Source organism: Sander vitreus, chromosome 19 (genome assembly GCF_031162955.1).
Source record: "Sander vitreus isolate 19-12246 chromosome 19, sanVit1, whole genome shotgun sequence".
In the NCBI taxonomy this organism is placed as follows: Eukaryota; Metazoa; Chordata; class Actinopteri; order Perciformes; family Percidae; genus Sander; species Sander vitreus.
Window position 1 is genome coordinate 5,420,690 of NC_135873.1, and position 21,656 is coordinate 5,442,345.

General features: G+C 38.7%; 1 protein-coding gene across 1 annotated transcript in view; it reads right to left on the minus strand.

Annotated features, from left to right (window-relative positions):
• Window positions 1–784: 784 nt before the first annotated feature.
• Window positions 785–21,656, minus strand: part of vax2 (ventral anterior homeobox 2) — a 32,826-nt gene continuing 11,954 nt past the window's right edge. The window contains exon 3 of the mRNA XM_078276509.1: window positions 785–5,605. Within this exon, the coding sequence (XP_078132635.1) occupies window positions 5,117–5,605 (489 nt within the window). The 3' untranslated portion in view covers window positions 785–5,116. The remainder of the gene's footprint in view (window positions 5,606–21,656) is intronic.

Here is a 21,656-nt window from a genome sequence, read left to right on the forward strand (position 1 = left end):
CAAAACATATTCAAAGTACCAAAAGTAAAAGTCCTTGTTATGCAGAATGGCCCATTTCAGAATCAAATATATCATCTAATTGGATTTTAGGTCGGTCTTAGCTGGTCGAGCTAAGATGCTGCTGGGTAGCTTGTGATTGTCCCTTCAGTGATCAATAAAGTTGTATCTTAACCAATAATACATCATTTATTTACTGATTATATATTTTATTAATCCCAATCTGTAAAGTAACTATAGTTATCAAATAAATGTAGTGGGGTAAAAAGTACAATATTTGCCTCTGATATGTAGCCTAGTGAAAGTATAAAGTAGCAGAATTTACTTAAGTTAAAAGTACCTCAAGATTGGTAATCAATATTAGAACGAGAGATGATATTTGTAATGCTACTGATGTTTAAATGACAGTTATATACAGATGACTTTGCATTCTCTGTATGCTCTTTAATGAGTTGAAACATCACAGTTACAAATAAAATTAAAGAACTAACCGTTTTGTTGTCTTGTGCTTTGCAAAAATTACAACTACTCAAACTACAGGATCAAGTCTTTAGGTTCTTTCTAAAGAGATTGTCAGGCATCAAATTAGTACCCCGCTTTTCGTTTTAGAACCGTTTGGTTGAAATTGGTTGGTAGTTTGACCAGCAGTCCAGACCAGTGTTCTTCCACTAACTTTTCATTTCAATAAAATATTTGTTTTTGTCATGAAAATGAGATTTATTTATTACAGCAGGATAGTCATTCCACATTTTGTAAAGTATATTTTCATCCAATCAATGTAGGGCATGACAATTCCATCCGTGTGCCACTATCCAAACCAAAACTGAATTCAAAGTGCAAAGTATTTAAAGGCCTCCACAAAGAGACCTGAGAAGGTGACATGTCCACTGCCTTGACAAAAAAAGCCAAGGTTTTTAATAAAGCCACAAGCGAGCAAAGGAACCCCCCAAATCGTCATTGTGAATAGAAAAAGCTCAAACATGTCAAAAGATGTCAAACAGGTTTGTAGATTTGGTTGACTGATAACAAACAGAAACTCATATTTTTTACTGAATAGTCCTCTAAAAGCAGTCAGATTCATATTACACACACACACCTTTCTGTACAGCAAATGAGGAAATAACTTTTTTTCTCCATTATGAAGGCTAAAAACACTGTCCACAAGTATCTTGGATTTTAGTTTGCGTGGCCTTGAAGCAGGTCAGAAAGTGAAGAAAACAGAACACAGGAGGCAAATTACATAGACATATATTTATATGCATATGAATAAAAATACATATACATATTGTACAATATCTTGACCGAGCGTAGAAACTGCTCTGTCAGCCCAGAAACAGAAGTAAGCCTCTTTAAATAAGTGCAAAATGTTAATGAGACAAAGAATTGTAAAGCATATATAAAGTCTTTTTTTTTCTGAAGCTTCTGTTGCATTTAGTTTTTCCTGTTAAAATTACATGGAGCGGACATGGAGATAACTTGTGCAAAGACCCACTTATATATATTCATATATACGTTTATATCTATGTACATAGAGTTTGTTCATCATAAGTAGTAGCTGGTGCAATTAAGTAACTTTTACTGCTTAAAGAAAAGAAGTTATGGCCTTTGCAGGGCCTTGGCTGTGCATAAAGAAAAAAATAAATTTTAAAAATAAAGAAATCTTTCCACACAATCTCAAAGGACTTTACCCATCAGAAAAAACTCCTGATGCAGCAGTGAGAGCCACGAGAAGGCCCTTAATGCTTCTGAAATGGTGGTAACCTAAACAAGTACAAGATGTCACAGATTGCACACAACAAAAGCAACACTTCCACTCAGCTGGGATGAGAAGGAACTGCCTGAAAAAGAAGCTACAGAGGAATGGAGGGGAAAAAAAACAAACAAAAAAAACAAGGTTTTGTTTAACTGATGCAAGGCTTTACAAAGCTTCTGTTGAAGAGAAGTGGCATCTCACTTCTTTGACCGTCTGCCTCAAGCTTCACGTAGTAGCTACAACACAGTAACTGCAGATTTACATTACAAAACACCACTGTACAGTGACAGAATATGGAGTCAGTGCGGATTCTGAATGTCAAGGGAAATGTGGAGTGTTAGATTTTTTTGTAACCAAAAAATCTGTTCCATAATGTCTGATATTCCTCTGACTGACAGATAACTGAAAAGGAGATTAACTAAGAGTTTTACAGAAGATTTAGATCTCATTTACCCACTATCTTGTGCAGCTCTAAGTCATGCAACAACATGTTTTATATATATTTCCAGCAAAAAAGGGACTGTGTTTTGTTTACAACACCGCAGGAAAGCAAGTTAGCAATGAAGCAAAACGACCCTCTTGTGAGTAAAGAAAAAAAAAAAAAAAAGGGTTTGTGAAAGGCTACACTGGCCTTACATGAGAAGCAAGCCTCCTGACCTCTCAGCTCCATCTCTCTGCTTAATATTTGATGCCACAGTGTGTGAATTATGGATGGTGCTTATAGAAAATAATATTCAACAACAGAACAGGTACACCGCTGCAAAGAGCCGTGAATGGATAACAAGGGTTTTCGGAGCACTGCTGGGGCCTGAATACAACAAAAACAACAAATCATCTGCTACCTGCCGGCGCTACACGGGTGCAAAAAGGCCCGGTGAGCCACCAGACGGGGGGGGGGGGGGGTTGTTTCATAGGCTGAGGTCACAACCTTTCCATGCACTTATCTGCAAAACATGCTCTGATGTTTTAAACGTAGCCTGGCCTTTACGAGTGAGCAACTTTGTAAATTGATGTCATTTTTATAAATAGGTGTCAGGTCTCCTTCAGCAAGTGTGAGAGAAAGGGAAAACATATTAAACCTCACAATGACAGGCAACCTAGAAATGAATAGATACGTGGGGAAATGAGAAGAAGCAAACAGACGAGAGACAGAGGTTATGAAAAAGGGTGGGAACTCCTCTGACACACACAAATTGAGGGCAAACTCGGGAATTGCAGGTTTTCGCCGGCGAGTTTTGATTTTCTTTGGACAACAAGCTAAAGCCAAATATGAAGGAAAAATACTACAGCTGACCCTGTTTCTTTCCTCCTTCAGCCTGTCGTGCATGAATTTAACGTATGTTTTCTCAACCATAGAGAAATGTGTGTCTTAAAGTGGGCTGTTTTCAGATCCTGAAGTCAATTTAGCTTCAAAACAATCAATAAAAAAATGTAGCTGAAGGAAAACTGTAGTTTATTCGGAAATAACTGAGGGGCTTTCTGGCTTTAATTCTGACAAGAATTAACTATACTCCAAACCGTGCCTCTTCCTAAAGTTGTTCTTAATAAGGAGTTAACGGGGGGAGATACAGGAGGATGTGTAAAAACCTACAAACATAAAGTGCTAAAGAGAAGCAAGCAGAGGAAACCTTTTCGTTTAAGACAAGCTGACGTCTAACAGGAGGGCAAGCCAAAAGTCATCCTAATACATCAAAAGGGGGAAACATGGCGCAAACACACAAATACCAATTTAAAGAGAAATATTAAAAAGACAATGTTTCACATGTGATTCTGCATCCTAAGCATGCACATTAAAAGTTTCCTGTGTAAAAATACATAACAGATTTCTTATGGTTATGGACATGACCTGATGAAACAGTACTTCTGATAGTTACGATGCTGTTGCAACTTAAGAAAAGAAGAAAAAGAAAAGTGTTGCAGCAAATTCTACAGCTGTCATGGCTCATTGTGGTTTTACATATTAGTCCTAACTAGGGCTGCAACTAACGATTATTATCGAATCATCTGTCAATTATTTTCTTGATTTAAAAACTGTGAAAAAATTGTGATTTAAGACCCAAAGACCCACTGTCATACATGGCAAAGAAAAAGAACAAATTGTCTTGTTTTAGAAGATTTTTTGGGTATTTGTGCTAGAAAACTGACAAAAAAAGGTTTAATGGATTATCAAAATTGTTGCAGACTGATTTTCGGTCGATGGACATCGATTAATTAACTAATGGTTGCAGCTCTAGTCCCAACCACATGGATGAACAAGATGCAAAACAGAAATCTCTGGATCAAGTGTTGTGAGACATACTGACTACTTGAAAAGCGGCTTTCATTTCCGGCCTACACAAGTTTGATTCTGTAAATGAAAATTATCCCAAAAATTCTGCTTTCGTCTTTTTAGACATTTCTGTGAATCAAAGATTGAAAAGTGATTCTGGGTTCAAAGATCATTTCTCCGTTTGACCTAGACTTGCTTCAGTGATTGGAGGACACACGTGCGACACCTTAATCCATCCAAACTTAATCCATAAATGCTTTGGCAGAGTCTAACCAGCTTTCTCACAAAACTGTTCTTCTCATGTTCTTTTATATTAAACTTTCAGATCTAGATATGTGATTTCTGCACCATTTGTTCAGATCCTACCACACATTACTTTATACACCAACACAATCAAATAAAGAATTTACAAAAACTACTGCTGGACACCAAACAGATTGATATTAATATGCTACAATTCTTTTTTTCAGTGTTTCTTCCATATTGTGAAAGCACATCAACTAAAATCAAACATGGCCACTTGTAGAGGAATATGTACTGAAATGTGTACAAACTGCTTTCTTTGAAACACCACTGTTCTCATTCAGACAGTGATTCTGTCTGAACTATCCATGTCAAGTTTTTTTTTTTCCCTGAACAATAAATGAAGGCCTGTATAGAGAGAACAACACACACACACACACACACACACACACACACACACACAAACTAACGGGACAAAAAGTGAAGAGCCATTTGAAACCACTGTGAAGAGAGCGGTGATAACATCTGTCTGTCAGGGTTCACGCAACATACACACACACACACACAGAATTTTTGCAAAAATTCACAAGTTTTTTTTTTTTTTTTTTATGTGGGAGAGTCTCCATCACATCACGTCCTTTTCACTATTTTGTGTCAGTGTGCCCAACAGTGCTGTGGCACAAAATGGTGCTCTGCTCAACCTGGTCTCTTCCTGTTTCACATTTCTCATGATCCAGGTAGCTTTCGTTCCCATCTGCTGAAGCTCAAGTGTCAAATAGGCTTCAGACTGAGCAGAAACGCTCTTACAAAGACAAGTTCCTGTACCCTGGTGTCCTAAAAGAGGGACAGATAACTTAAGAAACTGTCTTCTTCCCTCCCAGATCTGCCTCCTTCCTGTCCAGCCGCATGTACGGCTCAAAAGCTGACGAACCGCAGCCGTAGGCGGATGTCAGTTCATGATGAGCGCCCCCCAGCAGCGGCATGGAGAAGCAGAGGGAGTGTGGCGGTGGGACGCCCAACCGTGGTGAGGTGCCACCCAGAGAGGGCAGCGAGAGCCCAAAAGTCCCCCCTGGTAGGGAATTGGGAGGAGTGCTGCTGCTGATCCCCGGAGAGGTGGAAGAGCCTCCGCCTGGGCTTCCCAGCAGGGAGCCGTTTGATGGATGTGGGGGCCCCAGGAGGGTGTTAGGTGGTGGGACGGGGCCCGATAGGAGGCGGCCCTGCTCGAGGAGGCGCAGGATGTTGCAGGTGGCCAACGATTCGTTTGAGGAGGAGGAGCGTTTATCTGAATCCTTGGTGGTGTCCTTCTTCTGTTTGGTCCGTCGGTTTTGGAACCACACCTTGACCTGCAACAACCAGGAGGAAAGATTCACATCATCATTGTTGTACTAAACTATTTGTCACCAGTAAAATCAGAAAAACAAAAAGTTGTATGTTTTTTTACATCATAAAAATAACTGAACAAAGCTTCTACTGCTAAAAGTGATTCATAACTCATGAACCATTCACACGGTTTTCTTCTTCCGAACATTATAACGTGCAGAGATCACTAATGTGTCACTAACTCATACTGACATTAAAAAGTTGATAGTGTCAATCCAATCCACTTCATTTATATAGCACAATTTTAACAAACACAAGGTTTACAAAGTGCTGCACAAACAATTATATAAGTAACTTATATAAATAAGTAGAATAAATAAAATACAATATGACAAACACAATACAAATATGCAAGTATACACATAAGATCAACACTCTACCTAGTGTTAAAAGCCAAAGAAAAGAGGTGGGTTTTAAGAAGATTTTTTTAAATTAGACAGAGAGGAGGCCCGTCTGATGTGCAGAGGCAGTCCATTCCAAAGTTTTGGAGCTGCAACGGCAAACGCTCTGTCCCCTCTGAGCTTAAGTACAGGCTGAACACACATGTACAGTAACTGACTTATTTGAGACCTCTGCTTGATGCATATCTATGCAGTAGCAAGCTCTGTGAGCTCACGGTTGTGTGCGGTGAGAGCACACAACACCTTAGCAGTAAACCAGTCATACACGCATAAATGCGTGCAGAACAAGCAGAGATGCTGTAATCCCCTGGTACCAGCCATTGGATCAACTCTGTTGTTTTTCTCTGCACATTTGATCATGATTGGTCCCATGCAATTTACCTTCTCTCACACTTCAAAGCTCTAATAGGCCAGAAATGTAGCCTACGTATGGGGACGGTCACTGCCCATTACAGCTATACAGCAGAGTGGGAATATTATGTCACGATAGAGAAAACAGAAAGATATTATCTATATATAAGTATGTGTGCAAAAATCTGAAAACAGCCTTAGAAAATGGAGAACAGAAGTATGCAAATGCCCCACAAATCAAAGATGTGAAAATGTAAAAAAAAAACATCTGCATCCATCATGCCACCCGCAACAGATTGAGGAAAGCTCGGTGAACTCTGCCTGTCCTTGTTCGCCGTGTTTAATTGATGGAGTGCAGCCGCAGCTTTAATGTATAGCGTGTGGAAAAGTCAGGGCTGGATGGGATGTTGATTGGAGGGCACGCTGGGGTCACAGATGATCGCTGCACAGAGAGCCACCTCTGAGAGGAATCACACACATGAAAAATGTATACGATCCTGACCGAGTTTCACTACAGACCCACTGCAGTGTCATTCCTCAACAACCACTCACAAAGAGATTAGAAACAAGTAAACTGGGAAAAAACCTGACGATAACAGAACCTTAGAATGAATGACTTGTTTTGCCCTTGATGTAGTGATGTGGTGATTCTTTGGATGTGTGACGAGTATAAATCATCACTGTACAAGGTTAACCTTAAAATTCAGTACAGATGCTGGAGCTATTTTGTGAAACCCTATTTGTGATACAGCAAACTCACCAGTTATGCAGCAAATCTTTCATTTTTTCTGATGTATTATTTAAGTTATTTATAAGATTTAGAAGGGCAGGTATAATAATTGGTCCATGTGATTGAGTTTAATATGTAGGCCTATATACCGCTACTCACAAAAAGTTAGGGATATCTGGCTTTCGGGTGAAATTTATGGAAAACGTAAAAAGTTCAAGCTACAGTGGTATTATATCATGAAAGTAGGGCATGCAATGGTGATTTCCTCATCTCAAACAATTTATTGAAACAAAAGCCAACAGCAGTGGTGGGTATACCACAACAACAAAAAATGTCAAGGTCATAGGTTTTCTATGGAATTCAGGTCTGGGGAAAGTGCAGGCCACTCCATTTGAGGTACCCCAGTCTCCAGCAGCTGTTCCCTAATGATGCGACCCTGATGAGCTGGAGCATTGTCACCCATGAAGATGAAAATAGGCCTGTGTTGTTCATGGGAACAACACAGGGGCTTGTTGGGCTTGTCACTGTACCATTCAGAAAGTGTATGGCAGTTCTGTATTGACTAGACACACCTGCCCACACTGTAACACCACCACCACCAAAGGGTCGTCTGGTGACAACAGTGGCTGATGCATAGCGCGCTCCTTGACGTCTCCAACATCGTTGGCGGCCATCACTTCTGCTCAACGTGAATTGACTTTCATCAGAGAACAGCACTGGTCCCTCGTCCAGCGTAAATGCTCCCTGGCCCATGCAAGACGATGACGCCTGTGCCTGGTGGTGTGGTCAGGTACCCTTGCAGGTCGTCTAGCACGCAGACCACGCTGATGTAAACTATTTCGAATGGTCCGACGTGACACTTGGGTGCCTCTCACCTCCCTTAAATGTGCCTGGAGTTGAGTGGCATTCATCATCCGGTTCCACAGGGCACTGTTCACAATGAAGCGGTCTTCAGTGTGGGATGTGGCCAATGGACGTCCACTTCTATGACTTTCTGTGACTCTTCCAGTCTATCTGTATCTCTGTTACAACCTGCTGATGACACTCGGTGACACTCTAAGCTCAGTGGCCACTTCCGTCTGAGAACATCCTTTTTGAAGCCTTGCAATGGCGAGGTACTGTTGATCAATTGTTAGGTGTCGTCTTGGTCTCATGATGTCAAAATGTGAACAGCATGACGAGGAGGACTGTTTAAATACCAATTCTAATTGAACCAGGACATTTATTGGTCGATTCATGGATTAAACACCTGTTGTGAATTTTGCCATTAAAAGGTCCCATGGCATGAAAATTTCACTTTATGAGGTGTTTTAACATTAATATGCATTCCCCCAGCCTGCCTATGGTCCCCCAGTGGCTAGAAATGGCGATAGCTGTAAACAGAGCCCTGGGTATCCTGTTCTGCCTTTGAGAAAATGAAAGCTCAGATGGGCCGATCTGGAATGTTGCTCCTTATGAGGTCATAAGGAGCAAGGTTACCGCCCCTTTCTCTGCTTTGCCCACCCAGAGAATTTGGCCCACCCATGAGAGAGAGACATCATGGCTTTCAAACGAGCAAAGTGGCAGTTGGTCAAGGCCACACCCCCACCCTCCACCTTGCCCCCCCCTCTCTCCTCCTCAATAGCTGCAGACACAGAAAAGGCACATACTAAGGAAAGCTCATTGTGGGACTGGCTCTAGTGGCTGTGATTCTGCACCAAGGCTGAATTTCGGGAAAGAGTCTTCAGATACAGTATTAGGGGACCACTGAGGCCTATATAAAAGAGACTTCAGATACAGTATTAGGGGACCACTAAGGCCTATATAAAAGAGACTTCAGATACAGTTTTAGGGGACCACTGAGGCCTATATAAAAGAGACTTCAGATACAGTATTAGGGGACCACTGAGGCCTATATAAAAGAGACTTCAGATACAGTATTAGGGGACCACTGAGGCCTATATAAAAGAGACTTCAGATACAGTATTAGGGGACCACTGAGGCCTATATAAAAGAGACTTCAGATACAGTATTAGGGGACCACTAAGGCCTATATAAAAGAGACTTCAGATACAGTATTAGGGGACCACTAAGGCCTATATAAAAGAGACTTCAGATACAGTATTAGGGGACCACTAAGGCCTATATAAAAGAGACTTCAGATACAGTATTAGGGGACCACTAAGGTCTATATAAAAGAGACTTCAGATACAGTATTAGGGGACCACTAACACCTATATAAAAGCATCCAAAGAGCACCATGTCATAGAACCTTTAAGCTCCTTGTTAGAGAACAGCAAGTTGTACAGAAAGTACTGAAACATTGAACTGTTGGACATGAGCATTAAAAAGTTCAGAGAAGGTCACATTAAGTTCACCTGTAAAGGTTATAGTGGATTTAAGTTCATCCTGAAATTTCACCCGAAAGCCGAATATCCCTGACTTTTTGTGAGTAGGTGTATTATTTACAATAATGTTAATTTTCATTGTTTGGTAATCTGCAGATTATTTTCTCAATTTAACATCCCCTCAAGAAAAAGAAAATAGTAAAACAATGAACATCACAAATTCCTAAAGCTCAACGTAATGCCTCTTGATTTGTTCCACCAACTGTCCAAGCTTAAACATGCTTAATCTACAGTTATATAAAACAGAGAAAAGCAGCAAATTGTCACACTGAGTAGTGGGAATCAGTGATTTTTTTTTGGCATTGTTTTTTTTTTTTTTATAAAAAAGAAAAAAAGAAAAAAAAAAGAAAGACATTTACATTAAGTATTATTTTGAGCTTCTGATTGGTTAGTTCAATCACGTCTGAAAACTAGAAAGTTCTGTTGTTGTGGTGTTGATTTAAGTGTGAAGAAGTTGTTTAAAAGACCACAGACTTTCTTTCTGTTAAAACCAGTTTGCATTATTAAATCTGTCAATGAAGACAACAAATAAGCACAAAAAAAAAAATGCTTAAAAGGATTAATGTCATGAAGCACAAAGTACATGTTTGTTTCAATAAAAAAATCAGCTGAACAGACGAGTGTATTATACCACCCTACAAACATGTTTATCTCTCCACTATTTCCATCAGCCCCTTTGTGATTTTTCGTAGAAATCCATTAATGTAATCCCTTATAAATGGGGATTGACAGCAGACGACTTAAAAGGAAACTCCTGTAACAGCAGAAATGCGTAAGCCTGTGAAAGATTCATAATCATTTGTTGATTGCACAACAGCCAGGCGGAAACACACACACAATGTATAAAGCCTGTATGACGGTACAATGCAAACACAGCAGGACTGTGTGAACACGCACGCACGGACGCACACACACACACACACACACACACACACACACACACAGAGGTCACACGTGTCTCAAACACACGGCAGTCACACACTTCAAAGAATCTAGTTAGTTATTTTAGTCTGATCTGAAGCTGCTCTTTAATTAGTATAAGGGTTAGACCGGTACAACAGAACATTGATTTCTCTGCATAACACTTTCAAACTACTTTTCTTGTCTCTTTCATAGGTTTTTGGCAAACATGGATTGTGCTGCAGAAGCTGTGAGGAGAAAACCTTTAGAAATGCTGCCTGTGTGCACGTTTGTGGCTGAAAGTCTCTCTTGAATTTAATCTTGACTGCAAAAAACTAAATGTTAAGGTGTTTTGCGACCTTAAGGACACCATTCAAATGTCTACCTGTAGAGTTGTGCTTTCTTTGGAGCTGTGAAAAATTGCTCAAAGTAACCTGGGTGAAGGATGAAGGCGTGACACTTTTCAACAAGCTTGTCAATTTAGAAATTCCCTAATTTTATCCAGCCCCGACAACACAAGCCGACAAACAAGCCAGTCACATCTAAAACTTTGGCAAAACAACAAGCTTAAAAAAAAAAAACTCTATCGAACTCCCACATCGCACATCAACTTAAAAGGTGGTTAAGCAACTAAAAACATTTGTTCAGGTAGGAAAACGTTGTGGCTACACATAAAGAAGTCACACAATGATTACAGGTCTGTGACTGGATCAAACTGAAGCCCCTTGTCTTACCTGAGCACCTTCGTGCAGATGACACCAGTTTATCTTGTAAAACACGGAGTGACAAGGAGCTCACCTAATTGGGTGGCATAACTTTTAAGCTGACCGCAGCTGTTGATTGTGCGGAGCTAATCAGGCTGACCGGTGATAACTAAAGTATCACTGCACTCTGAAAAAAGCTAGACATGCAGCTGGAGCGAGTGAGATCATTGTTTCAGCTCTACAGAAAGACAGACCATGATAGAAATAATAGGATTGGAGAGGATCCACCAGCTCGGAGAGGAATACTGACGCCAGCAAGTCTTACTGTCAAGTCCATTTTATTTATTTATAGCCCAATATCACAACATACTGTAAAGACCCAACCAAGCACAGAGGGAGGCATAGTGGAGATGGAGGAAGGGAGATGGGGGGGAAGGAGGGATACGCAGCAGAAATAATCTCTCTGTAGCTGCTTTTATATTTCTTACTCGTTAGCTCACACACTGTCTCATCTCTTTCTCTGCATTTTACTCATGTGCCACCGCCTGCCAAAGACCCACATCCCTTTAAAAGCTTTTACTACAGATAAAACTCCCAACCAATCCCTCTCCTCTATCTGCTGTGGGCGTGGCTTAGTCTTCTGTTCCCATCACAGTCCTCCTATTCATAGCTGGGTGGAAGATGAAAAAAAAAAAAAATAAATAAATAAATAAAATGCTTGCTGGTGTTTTACAGGGATTTTATTAGTAGGGGGAAATTATGAAAATAGAAGAAAGTAAAGCTGCCTTTAGTACATCTACACTATTGGATGTAAATCCTTTTTAATGGGATCCAGGGTTCAGAGCCAGGCCAGAGATTACAACGGGAGATCTGGATCTGGCGTGACCTGCATTTGCCTGGGCTTTGCCCTCTGCACCCCGCCCTGCGGCACTTGGGCCTACCGGGGCAAGGCCAGGGCATGGGGAGAGGGCGGGTGAGAAGGTTAGGACTGAGCTGAGAGTAGCAAAACCAAATCTGGTGGAAGTATGGACTAATATCCATGTCATTGTGTTTTTAGATCAATCTTGAGTAGTGATTGTCCTCTTTTCACTGTCTTTTTGTTAAATGTTGATTGATTTGATTTCGATTTAAGGTGAATAGGAAAAAAAATTAACTAATAGATATCATATCATGTTAAATATGCGCTAATTTGCATACATTTCCAGAAGAGAAATCTGAACATTGTAAAAAGATTTATTTTGTTGACATATGTTGTCAAAGGTTTTTACAGAGGGGATTTTGGATATCTCCTTTTATCACTGCATAAATCAGAATATGGTGTCAACAGCCATAGTGGAGATTTCTGGCTCAGAGTATGAGAAAAACCCATTTCGAGAAAACGGCCTTTAAAAGATATGGATTATAACATTCCAGACATTTTGCAAGACATTACAGGTGAATAGGGTAAAATTAACTAACAGATATCAACATGAAACTTCCCCAGTTAATTACTTACATTAAAGACATATATTTTTGTATTACAAGTTTTCTGAAATGTTATGTTTAAATATGCAAATGAGGCATTATCTAATGCTAACTTTTGCTGAATTTAGGAGAAATGTGCAGGTGCAAATACACAAAGTGTAGTAAAATAAACACGTAAATGTGTATTTTGGATGTTTTTTTTCCCAATAGTCTGAAAGAAGACTACGCTATATAGCCCAAAAACTCAAAATTGAAAACTGATGGTTTTGCCTGGGTGTCTCCCTTCCTGTCTGTGGTACTCAGCACAGAGCTCATTGATTCCTAGTGAAGGTGTAAATGTTTAAAGACAATTTGAAGAATGTATATTATCACCAGCCTTGTCATTTAAGACAGCTTTAGAACGAGTTCATTTCTAGATGTTAATTGCATCTGAAAGAGAAGACTGTGTACTGATAATGGTCAAATAACATTTTTATGATTTGCAAAGCAGCAGGAGAGGTAAACAAAGATTTTTGTTCTTTCCTTTTTTTCTCACTTTGCATCTTTATGACAGTATAGTTGTTTAAACATGTCTGTGCCGCTCTGTGTGAAATCTTAATGAAAAGTTTTTTTTATTTTTTATTTTTTTTTAAATCAGTTCAAGACAGAGAAATGTGTCAGCATAACATTAAGAATACATGTGTAAAGAGTGGTTTAAATATGTGTACAGTATTATTCACAAGAGGAGAGCAGGAAGATCATTTAAATGTTTTAGAATGTGGGTAATCAATTTGATGTACTATAATGTTAGAATTAAAATGAAGACTTATTGATTACTTTTAAAGCCCTCCATGGTTTGGCTTCATGTCCTGCACCAAGTTCTGTGATCCAGGCTCAAGACAAATCATGTTTTAGCTGCTACAGAGGAACAATTTCCCTTTTATTATTAGTCTAGCTGCCACATTTAAAAAAAAAGAAGAAGAAAAAAAAGAAAGAAACTACTTGTACTGGTGGTATATTTAAAAAAATATATTTTTTGTATTTCATTTTGTTTTATTTCTTCATGTATGACCATTCCCAGTAATGGTTTTGTTTTATTGTATCATATTGTATGAATGTTTGAGCATGATAAGCACTTTGTAACTGTGCGGACTATGAAAATAAAGTTTACTTCCCAAATTACACCTAATTGTAAGCTGATAACTCCAGGTAAGGGTATGAGTTCTGCTTGTGAGCATATGTCAATTTGTGTTAGTGTTAAGAAATGACAGAATCATTTAAAACATTCAAAATGTAAAAACAAATGTTTTAAATCATTAACAATTAGGCTACCTCGCTGTGTAATTGGAGGCACGCATCTAAAACTTCACACTTCTACTGCCTATCTGCCTATCTTATCTGATTGACTTCAAGTGGAAATCTGTCAAATACAGAAAGCAAGAAGCAGCAGCAGCAGTAAAGCAAGAAGACAAAATCAGAGAGAGGTGGGATGTCACCGGACTAGATGAAGGATGAGGACAACGAGACACAAGGTAGGAGATCAAAATGAGAGCATGGGGGTAAATGTATGCAGGGCGATGTATTTTCAAGGTCAGGGAGAGATGATCAGGCTGGCATGCATAAATACACAGGCCAGTCGGGCAAAGGTCAGCCAATCAGAGGCCTGCACTGTGAATCCAGACAGCTACAAAGGGAGCGGCACAAACTAGGCTAGAGGTAGAAAGGTTAAGCCAGATCAAGACCTAGTGTACAGATCAACTGGGCATCCATATTTGTCCATACAATAAATCAGCTAAGCTCTGACCCAAAATGATAGTTGGAATAAAGACGATATTTGTTTGTTTAGATGTTTTTATAATTCTGTCACTTGTATACTTATATCTGTTTTTAGTCACTTTACTGCGATGCAATAAAGCTGAACTGATCTAAGCTACGACGATGGGGAGCATTAACTAAACATCTAATGTGATAGAACACTCTGCTGCCCGGTTGTATAATGCTGATAATGCAGCAGAGTGATTGTGACGGTAAAGTCTTTAAGAAGGACACTTGGTGACAGTCTTTCACACTTTCTGTGGCCCCCGCTGTGGCCCTGCTCAGACCCCCTGATCCCAGGCATGTGATGAGCCGCAGCACACAATGAAAACTCTTTTCCATGGAGATTGTACCAGGCAGACCTGCGGCCATTCAACTGCATATAACAGACCAGTGGATACTAACTATATGTAATGTAATGCACCAATGGCACTGTATGTGACAGACCAGTGGTCACCATTATTGAAGGAACCAAAAGGCAATGGGCTGAACCAATGACTTACTCAATTGTGTGTGATGGATCAACACATCAGTCTTTTTTCAAAACTCTTGCATATTATTTTAATGAGGCCAGTACAAATGATTTACAATTAAAATGATTTTTAATGAAAACTGGCGACTGTTTCGTGAATTTAACTTTTCAGGTGAGTAGAGCCATTTGATGGACCAGTGGTTCAAGAAAAATAGGCATGTTGACCTTTCATTTGTGAGAGACCATGTACAATAATAAACACATTTGTTGTCATTTGGGACAACCTGAAAAAACTAGTCATCTAACATTTGTCTAACTGTGTTGAAAGCATACATTAAAAATATCTTTTTCAATTTGTTAAAAAACAGACAAATATTTAAAGGAATTTAAGAGACTATTCAAAGAATTATTTAGGTAAACATACAAATCGGGATGCAGACTTCAAGTTGTGTAAAAGTGCACTAAAACAAGTGTCTATCTCAAGCTAAATTTGGTTCAAAGTCACAACATTTCCTGGGTTATTTAACTATATGATCGCTAAAGTCTCTGAAGTCTCATGTCCCACTAAACTTTGAAGTAGTTTACCTCTGAACACTGAAAACCATTTTATTTGCTGATGGCACTAATTTAATCTGTTCTGGGGGAAATCTGGAACAACTCTTGGATACAGTGGGAAATGAATTGAAAAAGATGAAGAGCTGGTTTAGTGCAAATAAACTAACACTGAACTTAAGTAAAACAAAATTGAATATTTTTTGGAATCGTGCAACAAATTTACACAAAACAATTATGATTAATGACATTGAAATAGAAAAAGTAAAAAAAAAAAAAATATTATGTTGGAAGCCACACATACATCATGTTAAGGCCAAAATAGCCAAATCAATTGCAATACTGTATAAAACCAAATACCTATTAAATCAACATTCATTGTACACGTTGTAATGTTCCTTCATACTGCCATACATTACTCACTGTTTGGAAGTGTGGGGAAACACTTACAAAACAAACAAACCTATATTCATCCTTCAAAAGAGAGTCTTAAGAATTGTAAAACCACTTATAGAGCACCAACTGATCCACTTTTCACCATGCTATGCCCTGCTACGTCCTGCTATGCCCTCCTACACCCTGCAACGACCTGCAGTGCCCTGCTACGCCATGAACTACTACAACTACTATTTCTAGTTATAGTTCCATTATCTTTATTGTGATTCTAATTGCCACTATTTATCACACCCCCAACTGGCACCGTCAGACACCGCCTACCAAGGGCCTGGGTCGGTCCGAGGTTTCTGCCTAAAAGGAAGTTTTCCTCACTACCGAGGTTTCTTCCTAAAAGGGAGTTTTTCCTGCCACTGTCGCACTAAATGCTTGCTCTTGGGGGAATTACTGGAATTGTTGGGTCTTTGTAAATTATAGAGCGTGGTCTAGACCTACTCTATCTGTAAAGTGTCTTGAGATAACTATTGTTATGATTTGATACTATAAATAAAATTGAATTGAATTAAAATTCAAAGATATTGTTGACTTTAAAACTGCACAAATCATGTACAAAGTAAATAATCAACAGCTATTGAACAGTTTCCAAGGGTTGTTTCAAATGAGAGAGAGAGCAAACATCACTTAAGTGGAACTTTTGTATTTCAAAAGAAACTTATAAGAACAAATGCTAAATATCACTGCACCACAACCAAAGGAGTTCATTCATGGAACAGCTGCAGTGACGAGATGAGCAATGAGCAATTTTAAGAGACTATTTTAAATGAATATATTTAATGTATACGAAAAGGACTGGAGGTGATAGTATTGTATACTGACTGTATGGTTCCTGGGCTTATATACTATGTGTAGTTTGGATGGGTTACTATTCGGTTTGATGTAGATAGAAGAAAACGAAACAGAAATTAAAAGAAATTGTAAATGTGTGTATGCATGTATGTATGCATGTGTGTCTATGTGTATGCATGTGCATATGTGTGTGTAGGTAGGTAGATATACGGTACATATGTAAACATGTATAACAAGTGAAGTATCAAATTGTTTTGTATTATGTATAGAAAAAGGGGGTAGGACCAGAACAGTTTTTTGTAACTTTTTCCTACTCCTTTTTTAACATGGGAATTTCGTATTTGAATCACTAACAATAATTTTGGAAGATTGTGCTGAAATGTACATGCTCTTATTTTTATAATACTTTTATATTTTAATTTTATTATATATTTTTGAACATGTTCAAAATAAACTAACCTCCAATTCAGCTGACATCTTCTCAAACTTTTCTTAACTGATGTTTTTTTCTTAAGCTGATTTGTTCGTTCTTGTTTGTTTTTTTTAATCATGCCATTCGATAATTTGTGTAACACGCTTTTATTGTGAAGAATATGGAAGTTCTGTTTTAAACCATACAGCCATGTAAACAAGGATGTGGCTGCCATTAAGGTAACTGAGGAAATGTCCTCAGTATTGTCTCTGGAATTTTGAAGGAATAAAGTGGTATTTACTATTATATCTCTGGCATTGTAGAGTTGGTTTTAAAGCAGCATTTAGACAATTTATATGCTGAAACTGTACAAATTTTGTTTTTTAAATCTATCAGCATCAGGATTGCAAAACCAAAGATTACAAACGGTCACTTCATGTGAGCTATAACAGCCTGGTTCTGCTCTTCAAGTAATTATTAAATTAAATTAAACAAGTAATTTTTTCACAAACACATCTAGCATCCACACACTGACTGCTCTCAAGATTCTCAAGTTTCTTTTATTACCACACGGCCAGGCTGTTTGAATCCATTTCAGTACAGGTGGAATGGCTGTGAAAGCACGGCACATACAACAGCAGCAACATAAAGGACATAAGTGCAAAAACAAAAAACATACAGTACACAACTCCACATATAAATTACAATTAGTCCGGCTGTCCCATCCTCACCTCCACCCTTCTCTTCTTCCTCTCCTTCATCAACCCAACATCATATTGTACTTTCAACCTGCCTCAAATAGCGCTTACACCTCTCAAATATGTGCCAATATCACCACCACCATCACATTTTACCTGACCCCCAAACCTCGAAGCCCCCCTCCATCACCTAATAACCCCGATCTGGTCCGCCATCACTGCAGCACATTGTCCAGCCAGGTTCAGCCAGGGGTTAACCCCGTCTTATAAAATCGCTGGTAGATATGGCTGCCTAATCCTCCTTAGCACAAAAGCACTTGGGACTGTTATAAAGTCCACCTCTCTTTCTCTCGCCCTCCACCCCTCCCCTCCTGTCCTACATCCACTCAAACCCCCACCCACACACACACACACACACACACACACACACACACACACCCACCCACAGACATGCCTGAGTGAACCCCACCAGGTTTAGATAACAGCCTTTACCTCCTCCTTTCTCATACTGTAATGTTAGAGATGTACTACACTCATTCAGCAAAGAAATCAGCAGGGGTTTGAATGTGGTCCATGACTTGTCTTGTATGTCACCCCGCAGTCACTCGAATCACCTTCATCATTATGGCTTTTTTTTGTTCTTTTAGGAATCATATTTGATTTTGTTAGCAAAAAAAGATATCTAGCAAAAGCCAGACAGAGATTCAAAAAAACCAAGGACATTTTGAGGACTCTTTTATCCCTATATTTAATGTCTGTACACACGACATCTATTGCATATCCGTCTGTTATGGAAGAGCGATCCATCCTCTGTTGCTGTTTCTGACTTTTCTATCTTTTTTTCCCCCCGTTACCTGAACTAAAGGGTATAAGGATGGAGGGTTTGTAATTCATAATTTTGGCAGTGGTCAAAAGTAACAAAATACATTTACTCAAGTAAAGTATTTCTGTTTCTTTATACTTATTTATACGCCGTTGCATTTCAGCGAAAATTATTGCACGCTTTACTTATCTGACAATTATAGTTATTGCAAAAGAAATGCTATCTAAATAAAAACAATATCTATAATAAATCAAACAGTCAAAACAAAAAAGCCCCATCACTACCCAATAGTATATACTGTAAAGTAGCTATCGTCCGGAGTCACATCCATCTGTGAATACACTGAACAGGTTTTATTTACAGTAACATAACTTTATTTATATATCATGGAGAGACAAGCTGAGAAAGAAATGCTGTATAACGGTTTTATTTCTTACATTTTTCTGCTGTATTTGTGTATAAATAATGAGACAAAAGTTTTTACACCTACAACTGCTCTATAATAATATTTATGTGACTAAAGATATGTTCATTTTAAAGGCGCCCGTGTCAGTTTTCATGCATTTGCCATTCTGCATAATGAGTACTTTAACTTTTGACATGTTAAGTACGCTTTACCGAAAATACTTTCATCATTCATTTTTTTGGATGAATAACAACTACTTTTAGGTCAATGTTTTTGTGCGTATGCTGCTTTGTTAAACACTTGGTAAGGATTATACGTCCCTCTTCACTGGACGGTGTGTGTAAAAAAGTGAAAACCTCTTGTATCCAATTTTGCTTATTTTCCTGTTTTATCATCAGTTTAAGGATTACATGGTCCTCCATATGTTTGAAAAAATTACACCATCCTCTGCCACACACACACAAGCTGATTAAACAAGTCAATTCAATCTGAGAGAGAGTGATTAAGGACAGAGGCAAATACAGACGTAATTGCTATTATGTCCTTCTGATTATCTAATCAGCTGATTAGATAATCAGAGCCTCGCAGGTTTCTTCCTGACCATCAGCGAGTCGGACAACAGTTCCCATTCTGAGGACTATGCTCTCGCTTCAGGTTACCGCAGAGTAAGGAGGAAATTGTTTGTTGCTTTACAACACCAAACATTTTAACTGAAAGCACAAAGCAGCAAGTGTTAATCTGTCTGCGTCCCTTCCGCTCTCTTTCTCTATTCTGAGTGTTTGGACAATCCCCGTACTATGCCATCTCCTCTCTGCTACATCTGCACAGCTATACGTCATGGCCGGGTCCTCTACGCTCCAGACAAGTGGCCAGACACCGTCTGTCTGGGACGTCATGGAGAACAATACACACAACGAGGACATTCACTGTACGTAGACACATAAACACACGTGTCATCTTGTCTCCTCTCGCCTCAGTCTGCAGAGGAAAACACAGATTTCCTACTGTACGTGGTACCAAACGGAGTCTTTTTTGTCTTTTGAGAGGAAAAAAAAAGCTAAAATCTTTTAGTTTTCAAGCCCAGAGTGTACTCCTATGTCCATATACCACTACAACAATAAATAAATAAGTATACATTCCTTAATTCACATCATACAAATGCTTCTAGATTAATAGATTGAAACCAGTTGCACAAGCAGGTGAAACTTCTAAACAGGGAATTTAGATTAACCAGGTTTCGGGTCACCCTGACTCTCTTCTTCACCCTGCCAAAGTGCTCATAATACTACTACTAATACATTATATTTATAGATCGCCTTTCAAGATACTCAAAAATGATTTACATGTTAAAAAAAAAAAATCTTAGCAGGACAATACCAGATCTAGGGGTCCTGATCTGTGGCCATCCCTGACCTCTAACTTCCCTCTGTGATTTAAGGATAAACAATACAAGACAGCAACGTCATTTATAAGTTTTCACAGCCGTCACTAAACTCTGCCCGAGGCTGTTTGGTATCAAAGAGTTATCTGTGTGAGAGAAAAGACAGCAGGCAGAACTTGAGAGGAAGTGTGACACTGATCTCAAATGACTTGCATACCTGTTGGATGTCAGCTACTGGTCTTAAATCATATCAAGCACACTACCTAAAAATGTGTTTTTCAGCAGGTAAATCAATAAAGGTTTGCTGCTGAAGTGGCTGTATACTTTCTGATACACTAACAACATTCATATAATGAATGCCTTCTTATGAAAAAAAAGTTTCTCGTCTTTGCTTTTGGTGCCAGAATGTGTGCCTTCTGGCCTTACACTCTCTTCGAGCGATTTTAGTTTACTCGTTCTTTAATCAGAAAGTTGAAGTTTCAGACACTGAAATTAACCGGAGTGTATGTCGAATGCGTGGTTACACACACACACACACACACACACACACACACACACACACACACACACACACACACACACACACACACACACACACACACACACACACACACACACACACACACACACACACACACACACACACACACCTTACAAATTAGGGTCAGGATGTACAGTAAATACAGGTTGATACACTTTGTGAATGTGTTTGTTTACATGCGTTGCACATTGCATTATATTTCAATCATTCTTTTATTTATGCACATTAAAGTCACTAATACTTTTGAAAAGGGGAATTCATCACCTTGTTAGCTCATTTTAAATAACAAGTGTCCTGTGAGCTTAGGAATCACACCTATTTGATAATGTTGAATAAATGTCTCCAGAAATTACAAAGTATTTATGCACTTACATTTTTACGTCCTGAATTCTTTTAACTTCCTGCAAAGTGGTGTACATTTCATAATTAGTCCACTGTTTAGCAGTAGGTACAGTAGATAGCTATATCATAGAAAAAAAAATAAAAAACCTGCCTCCACCCATCGCAATAGCATCATTTTTTAAATGACAAAATGATAAGAATTGTGGTGTTTTTGGGGTTAGGGTTAAATAGTGAATTAAATTAAATGGAATGAAATGGTTAAATTTAATTATATTTTAGAACCTTAAATTTGTTACAGCTAAATATTAAGTGCAAGGCATTTGTAACATTTTAAACATTTTAACAGTTCCTTCCTTCCATCCCGATCCAGACATCAGCTTTAAAGCAGAAATACATCAAATCAATATCCATTTTAAT